General features: G+C 46.0%; 3 protein-coding genes across 3 annotated transcripts; 1 reads left to right on the top strand and 2 right to left on the bottom strand.

Annotated features, from left to right (window-relative positions):
- Positions 1-318: 318 nt before the first annotated feature.
- LOC6496345 lies at positions 319-4,649 on the bottom strand. The gene has a single exon (XM_001960698.4). The coding sequence runs from the start codon at positions 3,918-3,920 to the stop codon at positions 1,335-1,337; it is 2,586 nt and encodes an 861-aa protein (XP_001960734.1). The 5' UTR covers positions 3,921-4,649; the 3' UTR covers positions 319-1,334.
- A 5,178-nt stretch (positions 4,650-9,827) lies between these two features.
- LOC6496344 (stress-activated map kinase-interacting protein 1) lies at positions 9,828-12,143 on the bottom strand. Its single transcript, XM_032450674.2, has 2 exons — positions 12,087-12,143; positions 9,828-11,984 (listed from the first exon to the last, which is right to left on the bottom strand). Exon 2 carries the CDS (start codon positions 11,831-11,833, stop codon positions 10,094-10,096), a length of 1,740 nt encoding a protein of 579 aa, XP_032306565.1. The 5' UTR covers positions 11,834-11,984; positions 12,087-12,143; the 3' UTR covers positions 9,828-10,093.
- A 2-nt stretch (positions 12,144-12,145) lies between these two features.
- Positions 12,146-13,598, top strand: LOC6494215 (zinc finger protein 239). The gene is made up of 4 exons (XM_001960696.4): positions 12,146-12,287; positions 12,348-12,458; positions 12,519-13,078; positions 13,145-13,598. Exons 2-4 carry the CDS (start codon positions 12,390-12,392, stop codon positions 13,350-13,352), a joined length of 837 nt encoding a protein of 278 aa, XP_001960732.1. The 5' UTR covers positions 12,146-12,287; positions 12,348-12,389; the 3' UTR covers positions 13,353-13,598.
- The last annotated feature ends 6,757 nt before the right edge of the window (positions 13,599-20,355 follow it).

The raw sequence follows: 20,355 nt of genomic DNA, 5'->3' as shown, positions 1-20,355 counted from the left end.
TTCACAGGCAAGGCAGACTGGTTGGGATTTGTTGTTAATTTTCTATATATATATTTTTGTGAACACTTTTTTTTGTGGCTATTTGGCCTAGTTACCTTCGGATCGGTTCTCGAGTGGCGCGAATTTCGCTTTCAATTTCTGTGGAGCTGGCGAGCACATTGCGCAATATTGGTTAAATGATTTGGCAAAAAGACAGCAAATTGTTAGCTAAGCTCCATTTCAAGTTCACCATTGTTGGTTAATAGCACTCGCTCCCCCCCTGGGACCAATTGCAACTGCAAATCCCACCCGAATCGGTTCATTAAGCTTTCCATTTTGTGGTTTTTTAATAAGTTTATTTACGGTTAACACGCATAATAATATAATTTATTACAATCGCAAAGACATTAATGCCCGAAGACTAATGCCCGTACAAGAAATCGAAATTAAAAGCTAAAAATGAAAAATATTTTTATTCTCTCCTGTAATAATCCGTTTTGCTGTTTCCTCCGCTTCAATTCCACACGAGAGGACAACCAATCTAAGTATAATATATTAAACTAACTATAGTAATAATTGAAAATAAAGGATTGTAAATAAAAAACAAATAAAAGGAAGAGTTTGGTGGTCAGGGGAAAATGTGGAATATGATGGGGGCTTGCTCTGGGACTATTAATCCTAAAAACCTGAGACTCTAAACTAATTTTTATTAAGATAATCTGGCGCACCTTCCTCCAATTACATCCGTATTACTCGCATCGGGTTAACTATGGCCACGTTCCTATAACTGATTTTTATGGCAGCCGTTCGATTAATGGGTTTTTGACTATCTTACATGTAAATTAGGTTTTATATTCAATAAAAAACAATATTAAAACAGAACATAAGGATACTAACGCCTAGGCTATAGAAGTCAAGTGAGAGTTTGTGAGAACTGTTGGGCCCATACTCTACTTCTAGGTGTGATAATAACTGGTTACTGATCATTGTATTGAATACTATAATGGGTTAAGTTTATTCTTACGAGACTAAAAACCAATCAAGTTTAGTTTGAAACTGAATTTCCTTAATCTATTGGCAGTGTTTGAAAACAAAAACGTTCCAGAGCAAGTCGGATTCCAAATTCACCCCTGTCAGCTTTCAAAAATTCTACAATTCGTTAACTATACAGGTTCCTGTTCATAACCTAGGTCGGGCTTAGGGTTCGGGGGGTGTATGTGTTCGGGAAAGTGTAACAAGTTGGACAGCATCACAGTGTACAGCCATTAATTTCACATACGAGTACCCGTACTACAAAAAACGTGTTCCTCATTCTCCTTCCTCTAAAAAATAATCAACAAAAGTCCTTGGACGTCCTAGTTAACGGGGGATATGGCCTGTCCGAATTTCCTGGCCCTCTGGCCAAAGCCCTTGCTCCCGTCCGGTCCCATCGGGGTGCGAACCAGGCTCTCGGCCGCCCGCTGGGCAAAGGATCCTGACCGTGAGCGTGGCGATCCATCCAGGAAACTTCCGGTCCTCGACCGCGGCTGTCCATCGAAGCCATCGCCTCCGCCGTGCTTGTAGCTGTTCAGGAAGCTTCCCGTCCGGGACCGCGGCGAGCCGTCGAAGCCCTCAGAGCCGAAGGAGTAGCGGCGATCGTAGCCAGAGTCCGTCGAGATCCTCCTGCCGCCAATATACTGGGCATTGTCGTAGGCCGCCAGCTTGCTGCTCAGCTGCTGGAAGTTGTTGGAGTAGCGACGGGGCCACACCTGGTAGCCACCACCTCCACCGCCAACCATCTGATCGGTCTGGATTGGCTCCCTCTCCACATTGAAATCATTCGATGGACGACGGTAGAAGCCGCTGGTCTCGCTGGCATTCGAGAAGGTCCTCTCGAACTGCATGGATCCATTGGAGAAGCGACGCTCCTGGTTCTGGTTACCCGGACAGCTACCATTGGAGCACACGGAGCTCTTGCGGTAGGCCGTCTCAGCAGTTTGGCCAAAGTCGGAGACCCTCCTCGAACAGGGGCAGCTCTCCGAGCAGTTTGAATCACGACGTTGGGGAGCTCCCACTCCGGTCTCCGAGCAGTTACTGGCCCGGCGCGACATGGAGACATTGCCCTCCGGCACAAAGTTCTGCTCCGAGCAGTTGGACAGGCGTCGTTGAAGGTTGCTGATGCCCACAGAGGACCCAGCAGGATTACCGCCAGAATTGGCAGCAGAGGATGGGGGCGAGGCATCGCCCAAGGCAGCCGCAGTGCTGGCGGAGATCGTCGAGGTGTTGCTGTAGCGCCTGGGTCCATAGCCGAAAAAACCCATCTCCTGACCGCTCTGGTTTCCAATGCTGCCCCTCGGTTGATAGTGCTGATACGGAACATGGTAGCTGGGGGCCATTTGCTGCTGCTGCTGTTGGTAGTAAGTAGGCTGGAAGTCGGAGTTGTTGCGCTTCAGCTTGTAGCGCAAATCTGGTACAGCTTCGTGGCCGGAGAAGCTGCCGCCGCGACTCCTCTCGTAGCTGGCGTCGTTGTAGTAGCGATAGTTCTCCACCATGCGAGCCACAGGGGCGGCAATCTGGATGACGGCCGCCTTCTTGCCAGTCTTCTTCTTGGGGGCCACCATCTCGTACACCTGGAAGGGACCGCTCAGGTGGCGCGCATCCCTGGCCGACGAGGACTCCAGGTACTCCACCAGAGCGCACTCCTTCTGCTGCAACTCCGGATACTTGTTCATGAACTGCCGGACATCTACGGGTATGGCCATTCCGGGCTTCAGGATACGGATCAGGGCGATCTCCCCGCAGCGCGAGAACAGATCGGACACCTTCTCGATGGTCAGCTTATCCATGGGCAGGTCACAGGCCACGATGGTACGAGACGGCATGGTCTCGTCGAACGTTGGCAGAGGATCGATCCTGCGTACTTTGGTGCCCAAGTCGTTGAGTTCGATCTTTCTCGACTTGCGACGCACTGCATCCCCCACGACCTTCCACTCGCGAGTCAGCTGGCGCACCTTCTTGAAGCTGGACACCAGTTTCAGACTGACGAAGCCCTCCTTGTTGCGCCGGACGTGCTTCAGGAGGAAGGCGTCCTTCAGGATGCTCTCGTTGGAGAAGTAGAACTCCACGGCCTCTGTGATCTCGGCAGCCAGGTCTTCACTGGGGATCAGAGAGGGATCTAAAGTGTCTATCTCGTTGGGTCCTTGGGGAGTGGTTGGCTCAGAGTCGAGGTGCTCCTCCTTCTGAAGCTCCTGCTGTTCCTGCGCCTCCTCCTTTTCCTTCTTGATGGCCAGGAAGGAGCGATGGGTGCGCTTTGCCTCCAGTACTGGAGAGTTGGCCGGAGCCACGGCTGGGGGAGGTGAGGCATCCAGGGTGAAGTTAGGATGCAGATAGATGTTATCCATGTGGTGCTTGCGGAACTTCTCTAGGTTCGCCTCGCTCAGCACAGCCGGAGGAGAGCTCTGACGCTCGGAGAGATCCACGTCGTGCATGATGTGATTGTCCACGGCCAGGGGCTTCAGCTCGTCACCTTCCTCGGACGACTCCTCAGAGTCACCAATAGAAGAGCCCATGCCCACATCCACCAGCTGCTGGTCCGTGGGTGACATGGGCGGGGCACTGGGAGAAGTGTCCTCCGAGGAGCTGCCATTGCTGCTGCCCAGCTGCGAGTCCAGGGACTCCATCTGCTGGAGCAGGGCCTGGGCGGATCGCTTGGCCTGCAGGCGGAGGAGTTTGCAGGGCAGTGACGAGGATATGGGCACCACGGCCTGGGAGCTGCAGCAAGGCTGCTCGTCATCCGAATCCTTTGGGGGGAACACTGGTGGTGGAGACTCACGCGGCTTCATCACTGGCACGGCGGTAAGGATGGGAGCTACGGGGGTCACCAGAAAGGTGTGTCCCTCGTCTCCGGCGTGCGGGGCCTTCACCTCGCGCACCTGTTCGGTCTGATCCTTGGGGGTATCCATACTACTTTTTATGATTTCTGAGGGTTACTGATTAACTCTTCCAGTTGTGACCTTGGCTGATGCTCTGAGTAGTTCGAGGCACTCCAGCAAAAGCATAAAAACCTGGTCTTTCTCCGGTCCCGCTCCCGCTCTCTCTCTTTTTCTCTTTCTCTGTCACTTTCACTTTCAAGTTCAGTTGGTAAAAGCTTGGCTTAACGTGGCCGAGCTGCAGTTGACTCTTTTCTTACTTCGAGTTCGAATTAGCCAAGAGCTTTGCCTGCATTTGTGTAACTTGAAACGTTCATTGAACGTCAGCTGTTCAAACTGCCGTAGTTTTTTTGATAGTTTGCGTAATTTTTGTCTGCAACGTGCTTGGAATTTCTTCGGTTTTGAGTTTATTTTATTTTAGGTATTTTTCTAGGCCGCGCTTGACACCGATTTTATAAATATATGTAAAAAGTTCAATTAACAATTTCGAATGCGTTTCGTCAGTTCAGGTTGCTGGTTGCTGTTTGCTGATTGCTGATGATGTTGTCGCCCGTTTCCCAACTATTTCCGTAAGGCATTCACAAAAAAACTTGTTGCTTTACTATTTATTTTGCATATATGCTATAAACTTTTAAAGATCTTTTGAGAAAATGTTTGAATGTTTTGTTTTTTGTTTGTAAACTTTCGGTTTCGGTTTCGCACGCGACTATGCAACGCTGCAACGCGGAGATCGACTGAAATTGCAAATTGATTTGAGGTCGGTTAAATACCCTCTGCTTTCGTTTCAATTTTTCTGCCTCTTTTTTTCGTCGCTTGCTGCCGGCAGCAGCAGCAGCAACAGCAACAGCAACACAGCAACGCCGGCAGCAGCAACAGCAACAGCAGCAGCAACAACAATGAGCGTTATTGAGCGGTCCAAGTACGCACGATAACAACAAAAGCCAATAGCAACAACAACAGGTCACACACACACACTGAGAAAAAAAGACAGAGAGTCAGAGACAAGGAGAGAGAGAGAGCACGAAAACTTGTTGCGTTGCCAGCAACAGCAACACGCCAGGAGCAACATTTGGCCAATGCATTTGTCAGCCTGCTGTGTTGCCTTAATTTTTTTTATAAATTTAAAATCTTATAAATTGTTACACACATGCACACATTCACAGATAAATGCAAAATTCAGCTTCCGATTTACATTGATCGGGAAAGTGCTTTTCGTCTAGTGACCTCGTTTGTCGCAACGATAACGGCAATTGCAATTTCAACTGCAATAGCAATCGCAATTACTATGAGATCTGGACGCTCGCAATTCATTTATCTGTGAGGGGAAACAGGAAGGAAATTGCCAAGCTGCGACAACAAATTGCATTTTGAGGGTTACACACATGACAAGTAAACGAAACCCCACTGATCAGTTAGCAGGTCAGTTCCGCTTTCGGCAGCAGTGTGTCCTGCTCTGGAAAGGACACTAGATAAGAACGCAATTAGCTAAAGGTTGCATTGGAGAGGTGATGAGAAACTAATTATTGTTCTTTAAATGTTTATTCACTTAAGAATCTTCAAGGCATTGCAGTTATCACAACAATGTTGCATAGAGAAATTCTAAGAAAACCTACAACATATTGCTTTTATTAATTACTTAGCATAAGTATTAGTCTTACGAGTCTCTTAATACATGAAAACTTAAACCCTGAAATATATTTATATAACTAAAAGTATTTCTCCCTGTGTTCTCACTTGAGAATCTTTATTGCATTGCAGTTATCACATCGGCATCGGCAATTTGCATGTCAAGTGCAAGTTCAAGTGCAATATTGAAATCAGTTGCCCGGGTAGCGTCATTTTCCCGACTCTTGCCTCGTCTTTTCTTATTATATCATCGCACATTCTTACACACAGATGGGTAAATGTGAATTATGGAAACAATAATCCCTTTAGTGGGTCTCAATTTTTATAAAAAACTGTGTTGCACGACAGTCATTGCGTCAGCTGTTTTTTTTCCTTCAGTTCCTTCTGTTAGTTGGTGGCAGTCTCTCATGTTCTCCATTGGGTACTGTTTACCCAAACTGATAAAATTATACAAGTCGCTGTCCAGAACCAGAACAAATGTTTGCAATCCAATTACAAGGTACGGTTGCTGGCGGGCCGCACGGCGTATACTTGATATAAGGTCAACTGGCCATCAAATGCTCATTAATTTGCCAATTGACGACAAGCATTTCGTTTCCATAGTATTTCGCCCCTACCATTTGATTTGCCAACAAGTAAATTATGTTGCCAAAAAAAAAAGATAAATGAAAAAATCTTGCAACCTTGCGGTAAGAGACACACTGGCACACCAACAAAGCCAACAATATGAAATCAAGAGTCTTTTATTGTTTATGGACTGGTAGCAACGCAGCAACAAACAAACCGCAAATGGCAAATGATTTATTTAATAAAAATCAAAATTATGATTTTTGTTTTCGGGTTTTTTTTATGAACTTTTTTCGCAGCAGCCTCGAGAGGCGTGTCTCTAAGAAATCGATTAATCCAACTTGTTTGATTGTGGCACAAATCTCAAAGTAATCCAGGAAGTGGATAGATTTATAAGGTAGGTCAAAAATAAAAGGGGTAGAAGTCGGGGGAGGTCCGAACAGCAAATTGCCTCTAAAAGCCAATTTTTAAGCCTTATGCTGCATTGTTGCCACTTCGCATTGTTCACGCATTTATATTTGCCTTTATTTAGCGTTTATTTACTTTTTGCACTTTTTTACACAGTTTTTTTCCAGATTTTTTGTGTCGGAGAGCCAGAGTCTGAGCCCCACTCCGCGTTCAGGGCCAGCGGATCTATAGTTTGGGGCCGATCTGCTTGTGATCGGAGCACATTAGCAATTGTTGTTAGCTGAAGTTTGTCCTTCTGTTGACATTTTGCACGCGTCGCTGTGTTGTTGAGCCTACGCGAAATAATTTCAGTTCGCCCCGGAGGTTTTTTCGCCCGAAACTGTGTGGGAAGACATCGGCTGTCAGCACCGATCAGACGAGATACCCAAATGGAGTACGAAAGCATTAACTTTCGCATAATTGCATCTGAATGGGGCACGAATCAGCTCATTAGATTGCATGACAGCCCAAGTTCAATGTTGCATCTACTTTTGAATGGCATTTAATTCCTCGTATTATGCCAGCTTGATGAGTTATGATCGCATATCCTGTGCGGGGAGGGGGATTTATGAGCAGGAAATTGTATGGTCCCGAAAGTGGGTCATGAAAAGGCGCAGGATTACATAATTCAGAACCTTTTATCGAAGGATGAAGAGGCTCCAGACGCAAAAAAAAGAAAAACAGGTTCATGGCAAGGGCAATGCAACCTTCAATTGGATTTTGTCTACACCGAGAAAAACGACAATTACCTTAGTACTCTAGTAACCCTAAAAAGAGAAGGATTTCTCCCTGTGCATGTGGCAATCACCACCTGCATCTGTTGGTGGCATCCTCTTGAGAGCTGTGCCCGAAAACCAGTTCCACGTCAAGTGCCTGCCACGAAACGAGCCCAAGTTTCGGCACTTCATTAAGGAAGCGACCTTGGCAGAGGCTGATGGCTGCTGCCGGCCCAAAATTTATCGCAACAAATATATCTGAGGGAGCCGGAGGCAGGAAGATGACCTGCCCTGCCGGACCGGCAGAGTGGAACGTGATTCTGGGAGTTGCAACAACAGGTTGGATACCCCGATCCGCTCGCCAGCTGACCTCCAAGATAGGAGATACATATCCATATATTTTTGTTAAATCGACTGGCATGGCACAGCTTTTAATTAAGCCGCCGTTCATGTAAAATCGCAAAGTGCATATATGCCTCCTTTCTCGAGCGACAGAATTGGGTTGCAAGTGTCTCGCGGAGCCGGCGAACAAGCTCCGGGGTCTGTCTCTGGGCCGGGCCTGAACACTTTTCGGCCAAATCCCAATCCAAAGTTGTGCAATTAAAGTGGCAAGTCTCTAAGCGGGCCTCAATGCGTGCAACGCACTGGGGCAACGCCTGTCTCCGTGTGGGTTGGTCGCTTTGCCTTTTCGTGGTATGTGCAAAATGTTATGGCCATAATGAAACGTTTATGGCCCGCAACTTTGTACAACTCTGCGGAAAAATCGAAAGGGAGTTGGTCGGATATCGTTTCAGAGAATTATTCTAACAATTTGAAAAACATGCGAGTTACCGTTAGGGGAATATGCCATAAATTTCTATTAAAAGCTCAATTATTTCCGCCCACAATTAAGCTATTAAAATTCCCACAGCATATTGAAATCGAATAAACGACACGAAACGGAAGCGTATCGCAAAGTGTCCGGCAATGAGAAGTGCAAAATAAAAAACTTAAAAAACAGATCGAATGAAGATAACTTAATGTTGGTTATGAGTCTGCTAAAAAAAATACGAATAATTGGACAGTTTTTTTTGGGGGGCTATCATATCATAAATATCATAAACGTCTCGGGCTGCAATGTTGCGTGACTCAGGATTACCGATTACTTCTAGCTGCATTTTGATTAATCTGCATGAGCAGCCATTGAATACGAATCGTATTCATATTCATACGAGTTTCGAGTTCGAGTTCGAGTACGAGTATATACTTCTATATAGATATGCCGCATAGCCTTCAAAAATTGCAAACAACGCGACATTAAATTATGCGCCTAGGCCTATTATTTTATGCAATTGATAAATGACAACGAGGTCCGCTCACTTTTGTATTTTTCAGCTTTTATTTGTTTTATTTTTTTTTATTTTGATTTTTTATTCGCAGTGAAAATCCGCTCACATGCGTGCCAAGTTTCTTGCCCCGCCTACATACATATATATTTTTTTATATAGCCGACATACCTACCTGCCCCGGCGAATGCATTGCAACTTTCATATTGAGAAGTGGACTTTTCGTTTGTCATTCGATTTCAATGTCAAGGTTGGCTATAATAAGCGCATATTATTGACTTTCAATTAGCTGCGGCGCATCCTTGTCGCGAAATTAGTTAGGCAAATTAGCTGATAATTATGTTGTGCCACTGAAGGCGACTTGCACTTGCCGCCAATATCCACACCACACACACACCGACACCATTGAACTGGCTCTGTCTTTTTGACAAATTGCAGGCAATATTTAAATTTGTCGCTCGGAAAGAATGGGCCTGGGTTCCTGTCAAGACATAAATCATTTAACCCCCAAACCGGGCAGACATATCGAACATGAAAATAGGCGTATTCCTATTCTTGTATCTGCTATTCGAGATCTTTCCCATTTGTTATAAGTTTTGCGTGTTTTCAGCCACCATGGCGTATGAGCAATGTTTCGATATGAAGCCTAACCTTTGCCGGCTTCCTCGGGGAATTGGATTCTGGTGCATCGGATGAATCACTTTCCATAAATCGAGTGCTGGCAGTAGTTGCCTCGATTTGGTCACGCCAACAGCTATAGGAGCCTCATCATCATCATGATGATCGGCAGTCGAATGACCTCAAATGTCGCACATTTCTAGCCGCGCGACTTTTTGGCGTGATTTCGAGCCGGCAACCTTGGCCTTAGAACAAGTTGCGATCGCTTGTTAGCCGTTGTTGCTGCAGCTATTGCCGATATGCATGCAACAATCAGCTAACGGCAGTAATCCCCAGCACCAGCAGCAGCACAGCTGGTATGAGGCGACCCAGCCCCAAGTCAATTCATCGCTACTGACATTGCAAAACTAAAAATAAACAGCACAACTTGAAAACAAACTAAAATAAAGCTCACAACAATATGCAGTAATACAAACAAACACCGTTAGGCCCGTCCCCGTCTGGGGCGTCTGGTAGATTAATTGCACGTTGATTACTGGCAATTACAATGCCAGCCGGCCGATGAGAGCGGAGCCATAAAACGGAAATAAAATCGACTGAGAGAGGCGGAAGCTTTTAACTAACTGATACAGAGATACGAAGATTTTTCAGTGCACTGTTTCAGATTGCAACGTACTTTGTTTATTTTCAGGACCAGGCTTTGTTGATGGGCGAGTTTAATAAATACTTAAAGGCTAGGCAAACATGTGTAACACAATCTTTAGTTAGCAACTAATACAACTTATTAAACAGGACACACTGACGCCGGCGGACGTGTTGGTTGTTTGGTTAGGCGGGGGCGTGGCAGTGGCAGTGACAGCCCGCCTGCTAGGCACACGAGCAGCAGCCGCCGCCATAGGAATAAATACTACAACTTCAGTTGGCGCTTCTCCTGCTTTCGCTCCTTTTGGAGTAGGAACTCGCGCCGCAGATCGCTCGATCGCATCTCCAGGATGCAGTTCAGCTTGTTGTATATCAGCTCCGCCGTGTGGGTGTCCGTGTCGAAGTCGTAGTGCTTGAACCGGATATTGCTGTTGGTAAAGAAGCCCGACGTCGAGTGTCCTGGGCTGCTGGGTGAGTGGGCGATACCGGCGCTGCCGCTCCCGCTGCCCATGTTCAGGGTGGTTACACTGGCGTTAATTGGCGCCGAAGTGCAACCGGAAGAGAAGGAGGGCGACGAGGAGTTGGATTTCAGCCAGATGCGAAGCAGAGCCTTTAGCTGGCGTTTCTCCACAATCTCGCAGTGGGCCACCAAGTCGATGGGCGTGGAGACGGGCTTCTTTTGTGGCCAAAACTTTGCGTTCTTGCACTGGTCGATCTCTATTCGTTCCCCGGAGATGCCCAAAGTAACGTCCGACTTGAAGAACCTCTTGTCGATGATGCTTAGGCGGAAGGTGCGGTGCATCGGAGCCTCCAGCATGTCGTTGTGATTCAACAGGCGCTTCTCGTACTCACGGAAGGTGTCGATCTCTTCTGTTGCTGCTCCTTTTCCTTTTCCCTTTCCCTTCCCTCCCCCTCCCGGATCAGCTCCGCCATTTAGATTGATGTTCTGTAACGCCTTGACAGCTGCCTCGGCCAGGGCAGCCTTGTCCTCCTCGGAAGTCATGGATTTGGTACCCAGTTGGCCGTGGTAGTCCACTCTAGTAACTGGCGCCAGTGCCCGGCGTTCGGCCAGGGTTAAATGCGAGAAGCCGAACTTGGAGCAGGGCTCGCGGTTGTCCAGGGGCGGAAAGTCCTCCATGTCGTCGTTGTCCTCCGTCATGTACAGGGCGTAGTGTTGGAGGGACTTCAACGGAACATTCGGGTACTGAATGGAGGTCTTGTAGCAAACAAATCCAATCACCTCCTGGATTTTGGCACTGGCAATAACGCAGATCTTCAGAGGATAGTTGCGATCCGGCTCGGGAAGCATATTCAGATACACGTTGATGCGTTTGGTTTGCAAGCCCACCTGCGAGGTGCCGTCGAAGCGCGCGAACTCAATGAACCGATTCTGGGTCTGCTTGGGCGTCTTGGCCAGTTGCTCGGTTAGTTTGCTTTGCACTCCGTTGTCCGACAGATCGTCCTCATCACTTTTTGATTGTTTTTCAGCAGACTTTGCCCTGTTGTCGTCAGGGCACTTCACCTCCTTTCTACGAAAGAAATCTTCGCTGTCTGGCGGTTGCACTTCCTCCTGGTAGTTGATACTCTTGATGCGGGCTGCTCGCCGCTTGGCAATGTCTAGTTTTTCGAGTTTCTGGGCAGTGTTGGAGCGAAATCGATGGGCACCCACCTCCGGGTACATCTGTATGTCGAACGAGTGAGTGGACATGTCCTCCTCATCGTCGCTTAAATCCAATCCTGGATAGCAGATGTAGTCCACGTCCAGCAGAAGGGCATCCGGGTTGCGAATGTTTCTTTCGGGAGTGGCTGTCGGTGGGGGCTTCTGGCCACGCCGCCTCTGGCTCTGCAAGTCACCGCCAGCCCCCGCATTCCCGAATTTTCGCAAATAGTGCTTCGGCATGTCATCACTTAACATCACCGTCTCGCAGATGCCAGTCTCATCCGTGGAGATGAAAGAGTTGCGGATGTGCGAAAGCAGCCAGTGCTGATTGGAGTAGGTGGCCATGATGAGGGCTTTGCAGGGAAGGTCGGATGAATTAGATTCCGCCGGATTATCTTCGCGGGTCCTCCTGCTGTTGGCCTTGGGGTATTGGCTGGTTTTGTCGCTTCGTCAGATGGGCGTCGCTTCAATCACATAATAAATAGAGTAACATCGACTGCATTTAAGCAATTCCACACAATCCACATATTCCAATAGCACAAAGACAATGTTTGTTTTTATATTTTAATCTGGTTTGGGTAAAATAATAGTTGTTTACCAAAAAATGGGTTGGTAGCTGTCCAACACTAGTGAAGACCGGAGCTGTCCACCCTGTTTCATAGCAGTGCTGTACAGCGATATGATTTCTGCAATCTCTGGTATTTTTTGGTATTTTCATTGCGCCATGTAGCCACTCTAGACCACCATATGACTTTTTCTGGACGCGAAAATTACAGAATTACAGAATAAGCCAATAAATGTAAGTTTTCCCCATCTTTGGATGCCCAATCTATGCTTTTCTAATGCCTAATCTCCACAGAATACAACACCGAATCGCATCGATGTGGTAGTCAACAGTGCAATGGCGGGCATGGAGGTAGAATTTGACGAGACAGTGGTCAATCAGTTCAGCTGCAAGCGCTGCGACCGCGTAAGTATTGGAGAAATCTGTACTATATATCGTTAACTAAGCCATTATCCACCCATGCAGACCTTCAAGAGCAAGCGGGACCAGACGTTGCACCGGCAGGAGGTGCACAACCACAACAAGACTACCTACGAGTGCAAGCTTTGTGCCAAGAGCTTCTGCAACTCAGGAAATCTCGATCGCCACATGAAGGTGCACAACGATGTGCGTCCTTTTGTGTGCAACATTTGCTCGAAGGCCTTTGCCCAGGCCGTGAACTTGCAACGGCACTATGCCGTGCACAGTGGCGAGCGTCCGTTCACCTGTAACTTCTGCAACAAGTCCTTCACCCAGCAGAGCAACATGAAACGCCACAAGATGACACACACCGGCGAGAAACCGTTCCGTTGCCAGCGTTGCGGAAGGTACTTCTCCCAACTGGTTAACCTCAAGAAACATAAGCTGGGCCACCTCAATGCCAAGCCCTACCAGTGCAACTACTGCGAGAAGGGCCTAACCCAGCTCTCTAACTTCAAGCGTCACCTGCAGTCGCACATTAAGGATGGCGTCGATGTTGATGTCCCTGGCTCCATCCAGGCGGCGGTCGCCCTCGCCAGGGAGCGCCTCGAAGCGGAGCAGAAACCGTAAGTCCTTTAAATCCGTCGGGAAATCAAGAAGAATCAAACTAACTCTTTGTTTCTCCCTTACAGAAGCTTTTTTGAGTGCATGGTGTGTCGAGCCATCTTTGATACTTTCGCCGACTACGAGAAGCACGAGACCAAGTGCCATGAGGACCACGAACGGGCCCAGCTGGAGGTGAATCAAATGTCCCACATGCACCCAGACGACTATTTGCCGATGAAATTCGCCGTGCCCGATCTGGACACGCACGAGATCATTATTGAGACTACACATTAGAAATTGCGATAATGTAATACACAAAGCTACATAAAAATCCACTCACACCTACACATACAAATAGCAGCGATTGCGCGTCAAAGATAAAATATGTGAAGAACACTGCATTGAATATACATATGAATGTGTAACATGCCAACTTAGTTCTCCATTGAATTACAACAAATAAATAGAAATATATATATATATAATATAGTATATATGCAATATAATATAATATATATATATGTATAAATATAAAATACAGATTATAAATATGTTTGAGTTATATTGCGATTGAATCGCCGAAACTCCATCACTGTTTACATTGTTGCTGTCGAAGCCGTAAAAGTCGTAAGACTAACTCGGACCGTGGCAGCGATTTACGGGCCCTAAAGACCTTTTAACTGCATACGCTTTATTATGTGAGATTTTATGGGCATATGTTTTTTGTTGGATTTCCACCCGTCACATCATCAATTGCCCATGAGCATGGTGCCGAAGGTTCGGAAACCTGGCAGTGCGTAAATTGTCGCTTTAATGTCACATTTCCAGCGGTTGTAAAAGTCTGGCTCTGACTTTTCCTGTTCCTGTCTGGCAAACATTCTTGCGTCATTAATGGCTGCCAATGGGTTTGACTTTCAATGTAGCCTCCAGCTTCCTGACAGGTCACTATATTACAAAAATGTCCATATGATTTATTCTATATGACTTCTTGGCTATTTGATTGAAACTAATTAACGGCACGTTCCTGACTTGTTTACATGGCGCAATAATTGATCGGAGGGTCCTTGTTATCAGTGGTCATGTCCTTGTGCTGGCTCCTACAGTCTTGCTACGACTTTTTGCTGCTGCAGCGGCACTAAATCAAACTATTTATACCCATGCCGTCTACATCTCATTTCGCTTCTTGCCTCTTCCTCCCTGGGGCAATCATATTTCATGTTCACAACGATGTCCTGCCACTGATTTCTTCCTGTGTGCATGTGTGTGCGTTCAATTGGCATTCAGTTGCTTAAATGGTCAGTGCCAGGGGCCTCGGTCTAATAGCTACACATTTATTAGGCTGCCCAATGTCATTTGTTATAAATTTATTATGGTAACTGCCTTGGCCTTGATCCTTGGACCATACGTTTGCACTGTGTCGCAAAGGACTACTCTCTGAGATTCGTTCAAGAATCCTTTAACTAATTATATATTATAGTCTTCTTATTGAAATCCGATAGTATCTGCATTAATTAAATTATGAATTCGGAATAACACAATTTCCATTGTGTGCTTACGACTATTCCATTGCTAAAATGTCCGAAGAAGATTTGGTGTGTGTTTTTAAGTGAAATCAATAAAAGGACCTGCTCGCCGAACCCACATCCTGGATGAAAATGGTATTTTTGTGTGGGTGTAAGCGTGAGAGTTTTTTTTTTCATACAGTCCAAATATTTGCACATCGAGATTGTGTGGCAATAACGGTTCGTTTCCCGGCGCGATCCCTTTCGCCCCGCCATCTTTATTGGCAATTGTTTGCTCACCAGTGCGCAGCATGCAAATAATCCCAACGGAATGCACAAATATTTAGAGCTATGGATGCTGTGACGTCACAATTACTTTTGGAGCAGGGGTAATGAATTAAGGGTGTCGCCAAACTTAACTGAAAGCAAACCCAAGAGCAAGCAAACAAGCCGACAAAGGCCAAAAACATTGCCATTTTTTACACCAAACCACACACACATAAGTTTAAGTCATTAAGGACAGCGCCTGGGGTTAGGCAACACATTTTTTACTTCTTGAAAATCCGAAAAACTCCAAACTGTTGCCCATTTCGGCCCCTTTAAAAGCCAATTTCCATTCGAGATATTTTTTGATGCCTGGCCTGACATTCCGGCAAGGCCACCCGCATGTCCTAAATTGATTTGGCAAATGTTCCAGCCATCGCCGGCAACCATCATCATCATTATCAGCTCTTGTTGGCTTGTTGCCGCACTGTTGGCAAATGTCGTTTGGGCCACAAGTACAAGCCGCAAAATGGTAGCCAAGTCAGCGCCAGAAGCTAAAAGAAAAGCCGCAGAGACTGAGGCTGCGAGCGAAGAGGAAAGATGATGTTGCCTCCATATAATGGCCATCAAGTGGCTGCCGTGAAACGGGGTGTTTGTGGCAGGAATCACACGTGCTGCCACTGCAATGTGCAATGCCCGGCAGCAGAAGCTGCGGTTGCACGTTAATGCCCCGCAAGAGCGTGGCGTAATTGAGTTTTACCAGTTCTGGACACCAAGCCCTGACAGTGGCCCATTTCAATGCCCCATAATTAGACATATGGCGGACTGGGGAGCCAATTGAATTTTATGGAAGCGAGAACAGCAGCACCAGCAGCAATAACCCAATAGTGCTGCCATCGCCACCGCCACCGCCATCGTCGTCGTCGTCGTCCCTTTGATTGTTGTGTGTAAATAAACGGATTTCAATGGCACCCTCCGAAATCCATCCCAATGAAGTCATTGCCATGCCCCGGCGACACATTCGACTAAACATGTTTATATAACACCCACTATATAGTAATGTTCTTTAGTGCGAATGTGTGTGTGCTTTATTTTTTTATTTGAATTTTGCGTATGCCACTCACAACGGATGTTTTCGGCTGGCGAAACGTGACACTCGCAGACCGTGTCCGTCTGTTTGTTTGTCTGACTCCGGGTCTTCCGACTCCCGGCTCTCTCTGGCGGATTGGCATTAGAAATGGTTAACGCACACATATGCAGAGTGGCACTGAAACACGCAAGCCGCTTAAACTAACGCCTTTGTGGCGTGGAGGTGGGCGAGGGTGTGAATGTCTGTGGGCGTTCGTCAGACAGGTTAATTTGGGAAATGTGCAAAGCACCCGACGGGCATGGGTGCTGATAGGTGTGCAGGATGCCCCGGCTTATACACCACGAAAAATAAATTTAATTATGATACAAAAAATTCATATTTCAATCAATACGTTCAGTTCACGCGGCGTATACGTAATATGGTATAAGTGAGTTAGTAGCTTCAAACTTTCCAAACTCCATATGCAAGACCAAGTTCCTAACTCAATTTGTCCTGTGTAGCATATATTTTGGCCAGGGTCTAGAGACCCGAACTGGCCCGCCACTTGGGACCATTATAATTGCCATGAGTTTGCATTTTCGGGGGGCGTCACTCTGAGTAATCAAGAGGAATTGGTTATGACTTCGTTTAGTCACCAAAGTTTGCCTGTTTAAATAACCAGCACATGTCGTGGAATAACTTTATTGCCACTAAAGCAATGTGATCACTGAGTGGCCTAGAAGATCCTTGTGATTGCCCACTTTTGCCGCAAAAAACAGGATATATGTAAGTGTAATGCGGAACGTGCCCAAACAATAACCACAATTTACGTCGGATAATGGGAATTTATGTGCGTTTAAATAGTCGATGTGTGTGCACATCCTCGCATTCTCCCGATAACCAAAGTGCTGTGTCAGAGTGTGAAGAATTTCCTGTTTTCGTTTTAAACTCAATATTTAAATCAAGCACTGCCCGAAGCCTGAATAAATTAGGTCAAAGGTGGACAAGTGCGTTTATTAAATGCACTTTATTCATAAGCTTAAGGCCCCGACACGCCAGCCAGTCGGTTGCGAAAGACAAATTAAATTTCGGACTGTCGAGGACGGTCCCAGGACACTGCCTTTGCATATCAAAGCAAAGCTGGGCCATCGGAAGCACTGTCATAAATATTTTATGAGCTACTGCATTCCTTTTCTAGTTTGCCATTCAGAGGATAAAATACCGGCAGAGGCGACACTTGTATGCCATTGTGTAATGGATTAGCATGCAAGTTGCTTTCCATGTCCTGCCGCTGGAAATTGTTTATGGTATTTATACTCTCGGACACTTCTAATTGCCTGTCAGGAGCACTGGCACTCCACCTTGTTGCCAGCTAATCCCTGTTGTAAGTTTACTTTGATTGTAGTCGCAATTAACTTGTCTTGTCACATCCTTTCGGCGAGTGTAGAGTCCTTTGTTCCAGCTAACTCCTAATTGCGGTTATGTGGGAAAAGTTTCTCCTTCGTTCTCTATCCACTATACCGATCCACTGTCCTGTTTGCACAACACACAGTTTGCCATTTTGATTAGAAGTTGTTGCTGCAATAGCCGGCAAGCCTTTATTACGTATACGCCGCATGGGCCCAGCTGTGCAAGAAAGGAAAAGGAAAGTAAGGCAACGGAGCTAAGAATGAAAAATGTGAAAAACTATTTATGAAGCCTGCGTTATAGAAAAATGAATTGCATTCCACTCTCCAGATGACCAAGAATTTTTTCAAGACTTCGCATTCTTCCTATCCTCCACAAAGCAATATGAGAACATATTGATTAGCTTTTCCTCAGCTGATTTTTCCATTGATTTGAATTTAAAATGAAGGCCACATCAAATTTAATATAAATTCAAATATGAACAGCCAGCGGAAGAGGAGCACCTCCCCCGAACACTGTCCCGGACCCATCAATCTGTTTTGTCTTTTATTTGAAATATATATTTTCTTGTAAATAAAACAGACGAACTGGCATTACAAATACTCGAAGGGCAGACCACTTGGCGACTCTAATTAGAATCGAGTTTACGGCGTATTAATGTCTCATTAAATATTTCATTTGATTTGCCTTTGCTGGCGTGCTGTTATTAAAATTCAATTTCGAGTGTTTACATTCTATTTCTGTCGGCAGGGCAGAGTTTGCATAAATTTCCAGGGCACGGCTTTGCAATGACAAAGAGCAGACTTTGTGCGAGGATAATTTTAAATAAATAAATTTGTCCGGCCATTAGAGGGAAAGGAGTCCTTCTTCAACTGGCACATGAGTCCGTGAGTTGAATGGGCTCTGGCTCAAGCTTAGGCCAAGATTTATGGCTTAAGCCTAAGGCATAGCATGTGGATGTGGCGAGAGCCTAGGTAAGCCCAAGAATATTTCAATTTGGCTGCCGCATTTTTAATATCCAGGCGGAAATTGCAGACACTTTGCTTCGTACACTCCTCAAACCAAGGAAAATAAAAAAGCACACTTCTCAAGCGAAGAAATACCCGAAACTCCAGTGTGGTTCCGGTGATTGCCACAAATATTTTACAGCTGTCTAAAAGCAAGGCGAGGATTCATTGTCAGCTGCCGTTGATGTGGAACTAAATGCGCATCATTTAAAGTAAAAAAGCTCAGAGGGAGTGGGAGGAGGGCAGGAAGCCAGACATGCGAGTCCATTTGGCTGAAAGACAGAGCGCTTTCCCCCAATTTTCGCACACGATTTGTAAATCAGGAATTGGGAAAGCCACCCAGGCACCCCAACCTTCCTTTTCTGGCCACAATTTCATGCAAGTGGTTTGTTCGAATCCCCCGGGAACTTTCGCACATCAAACAACGTATCAACGTTGAAAATTCAGTTTGTCATTTTTGACGGCCAACAATATTCTTGGCTAAATCAATGCCAACTCAAGGGCCACTCGACTGATGACGGCCGTGTTTCCACTCGTTTATCGTTTATCATCGAGTGGAATTGACTCACTGGGCCTGATCAAAGTTAATCACTTGTGTGGAAACTAGCTGGAGATTTGATTCGATTTTGATTGCCTGTTCGAGTTAATGAAGTAGGGGAATAGCTTTTAAATTCAAGGCCCTGATATTAAACCCTGTTTCTAGAGAGCCCTCCGAAAATGATTCTCCCGACAATTGCAGATCTCATCTCGGAACTGGTAAACAACTATAAACAAAACACAACCAACAAAAATCCTCAAAAAATCTGCAACAAATTTCGCAAATTAAAAGTTCCAGGGCCAGGGGCGACTGCGGTATTGCGTGGCTCGAAGAGAAAAGAGACAGAGTGGGCCATAAAGTGGGTCATTCTGGTAAATGTATAGAATCCCCAGTGAAAGGCCCTCCATGTACTGCCCCGCCTGCAACTGCAGTAGGGATTTATTTTTACCCGCTTTTTCCTTTCGCTCGCCGGGTTTCATTGCATTTTTAATGCCACTCGACAATGAGCTTTTTTTCGCTCTTAACGCTATCGGGCAAATGACCCTAATAAGAGTAATTACTGACACTTACTCCAGCAATTGTTTTCGAAATTAAATAGCGATTTTTTCATTAATCATTGCGGTTCAGCGCCCGAATTAAAGATTTAACGTGTGAAAATGCAATTAAATGAATAGATTATTGATTATATAATAATTCCATTAGCAGAGGTGGGATTTCCGGCCATCGATTGCTGGGCGGACATCTCAACAACTTAATTATGGTCTTGGCTTTGTTGCCTTGGCAAGGATATTCTTGTGCCGAAGTTGTCAAGAGTCTGCGGGTACTGGAGTGACCAATAAGTTTCTCCTTTCTCCGGCCCGGCAGTATTCTTTTGTTGCCTGCCCGACAAATTTCCTTGTCAAAGCCAGGAGAAACTTCTGCCACACACTGCCGAAGGAAACTATGGAACCAAGTTCTTATCTCTTGATAATATAAACACAATGTACCATATTTCCAGGGTACTGAATGGTTGCATTTCTCAGGTGGAGTTCCGCCGCTTGAAAGGAACACACACACCCATTGTATTTATTGTGCACACAAACATAATTCAATGTAAGCAGGCAAGCGAAAAACTCGGGAGCCCCGGAGGGATGTTGGCCATTCCCAGAGCCATTTTGTATCCATGCACGAGCAACTGGCTCTGCACGGGTTGGGATGCGGGCACAGTACGGGTATTTTGCAGTCCATACTCGGTATTTGGTTTTCCGTATTCCGTACTCTGTAGTCAGGAGCCAAAGCCCGTAGAGCAGCTTCTGGCACGACAATGGCAATTGACAAAGCCAATGCCAGGGGCGGAAGTTGGTTTATACTCTTTGATTGGGTCTATTAGTATTAACAATAACTAAGAATAGGATACTCTTGTGATTATGTTACGTATAAGCCTCTTTAGACAGCTTAGAATAGAAAGCCTTGGGATAATGGATGCTGGAGAGGTCCAACTTCATCAGTGTATCTTGGACTTCAGTATCCT

The sequence above is a fragment of the Drosophila ananassae genome, chromosome 3L, assembly GCF_017639315.1.
Source record: "Drosophila ananassae strain 14024-0371.13 chromosome 3L, ASM1763931v2, whole genome shotgun sequence".
Lineage (NCBI taxonomy): Eukaryota > Metazoa > Arthropoda > Insecta > Diptera > Drosophilidae > Drosophila > Drosophila ananassae.
The sequence above is the reverse complement of the archived record's forward strand: the minus strand, read 5'-3'. Positions and strand labels throughout refer to the sequence as shown.

Excerpts from the sequence above, each read along its gene's own strand:
- LOC6494215 (XM_001960696.4), top strand. The coding sequence starts at position 12,390 with ATGGCGGGCATGGAGGTAGAATTTGACGAGACAGTGGTCAATCAGTTC. Across the intron at positions 12,459-12,518 it reads GCTGCAAGCGCTGCGACCGC|ACCTTCAAGAGCAAGCGGGA; the intron begins GTAAGTATTGGA and ends CCACCCATGCAG. Across the intron at positions 13,079-13,144 it reads CTCGAAGCGGAGCAGAAACC|AAGCTTTTTTGAGTGCATGG; the intron begins GTAAGTCCTTTA and ends TCTCCCTTACAG.
- LOC6496345 (XM_001960698.4), bottom strand. The coding sequence starts at position 3,920 with ATGGATACCCCCAAGGATCAGACCGAACAGGTGCGCGAGGTGAAGGCC.
- LOC6496344 (XM_032450674.2), bottom strand. The coding sequence starts at position 11,833 with ATGGCCACCTACTCCAATCAGCACTGGCTGCTTTCGCACATCCGCAAC.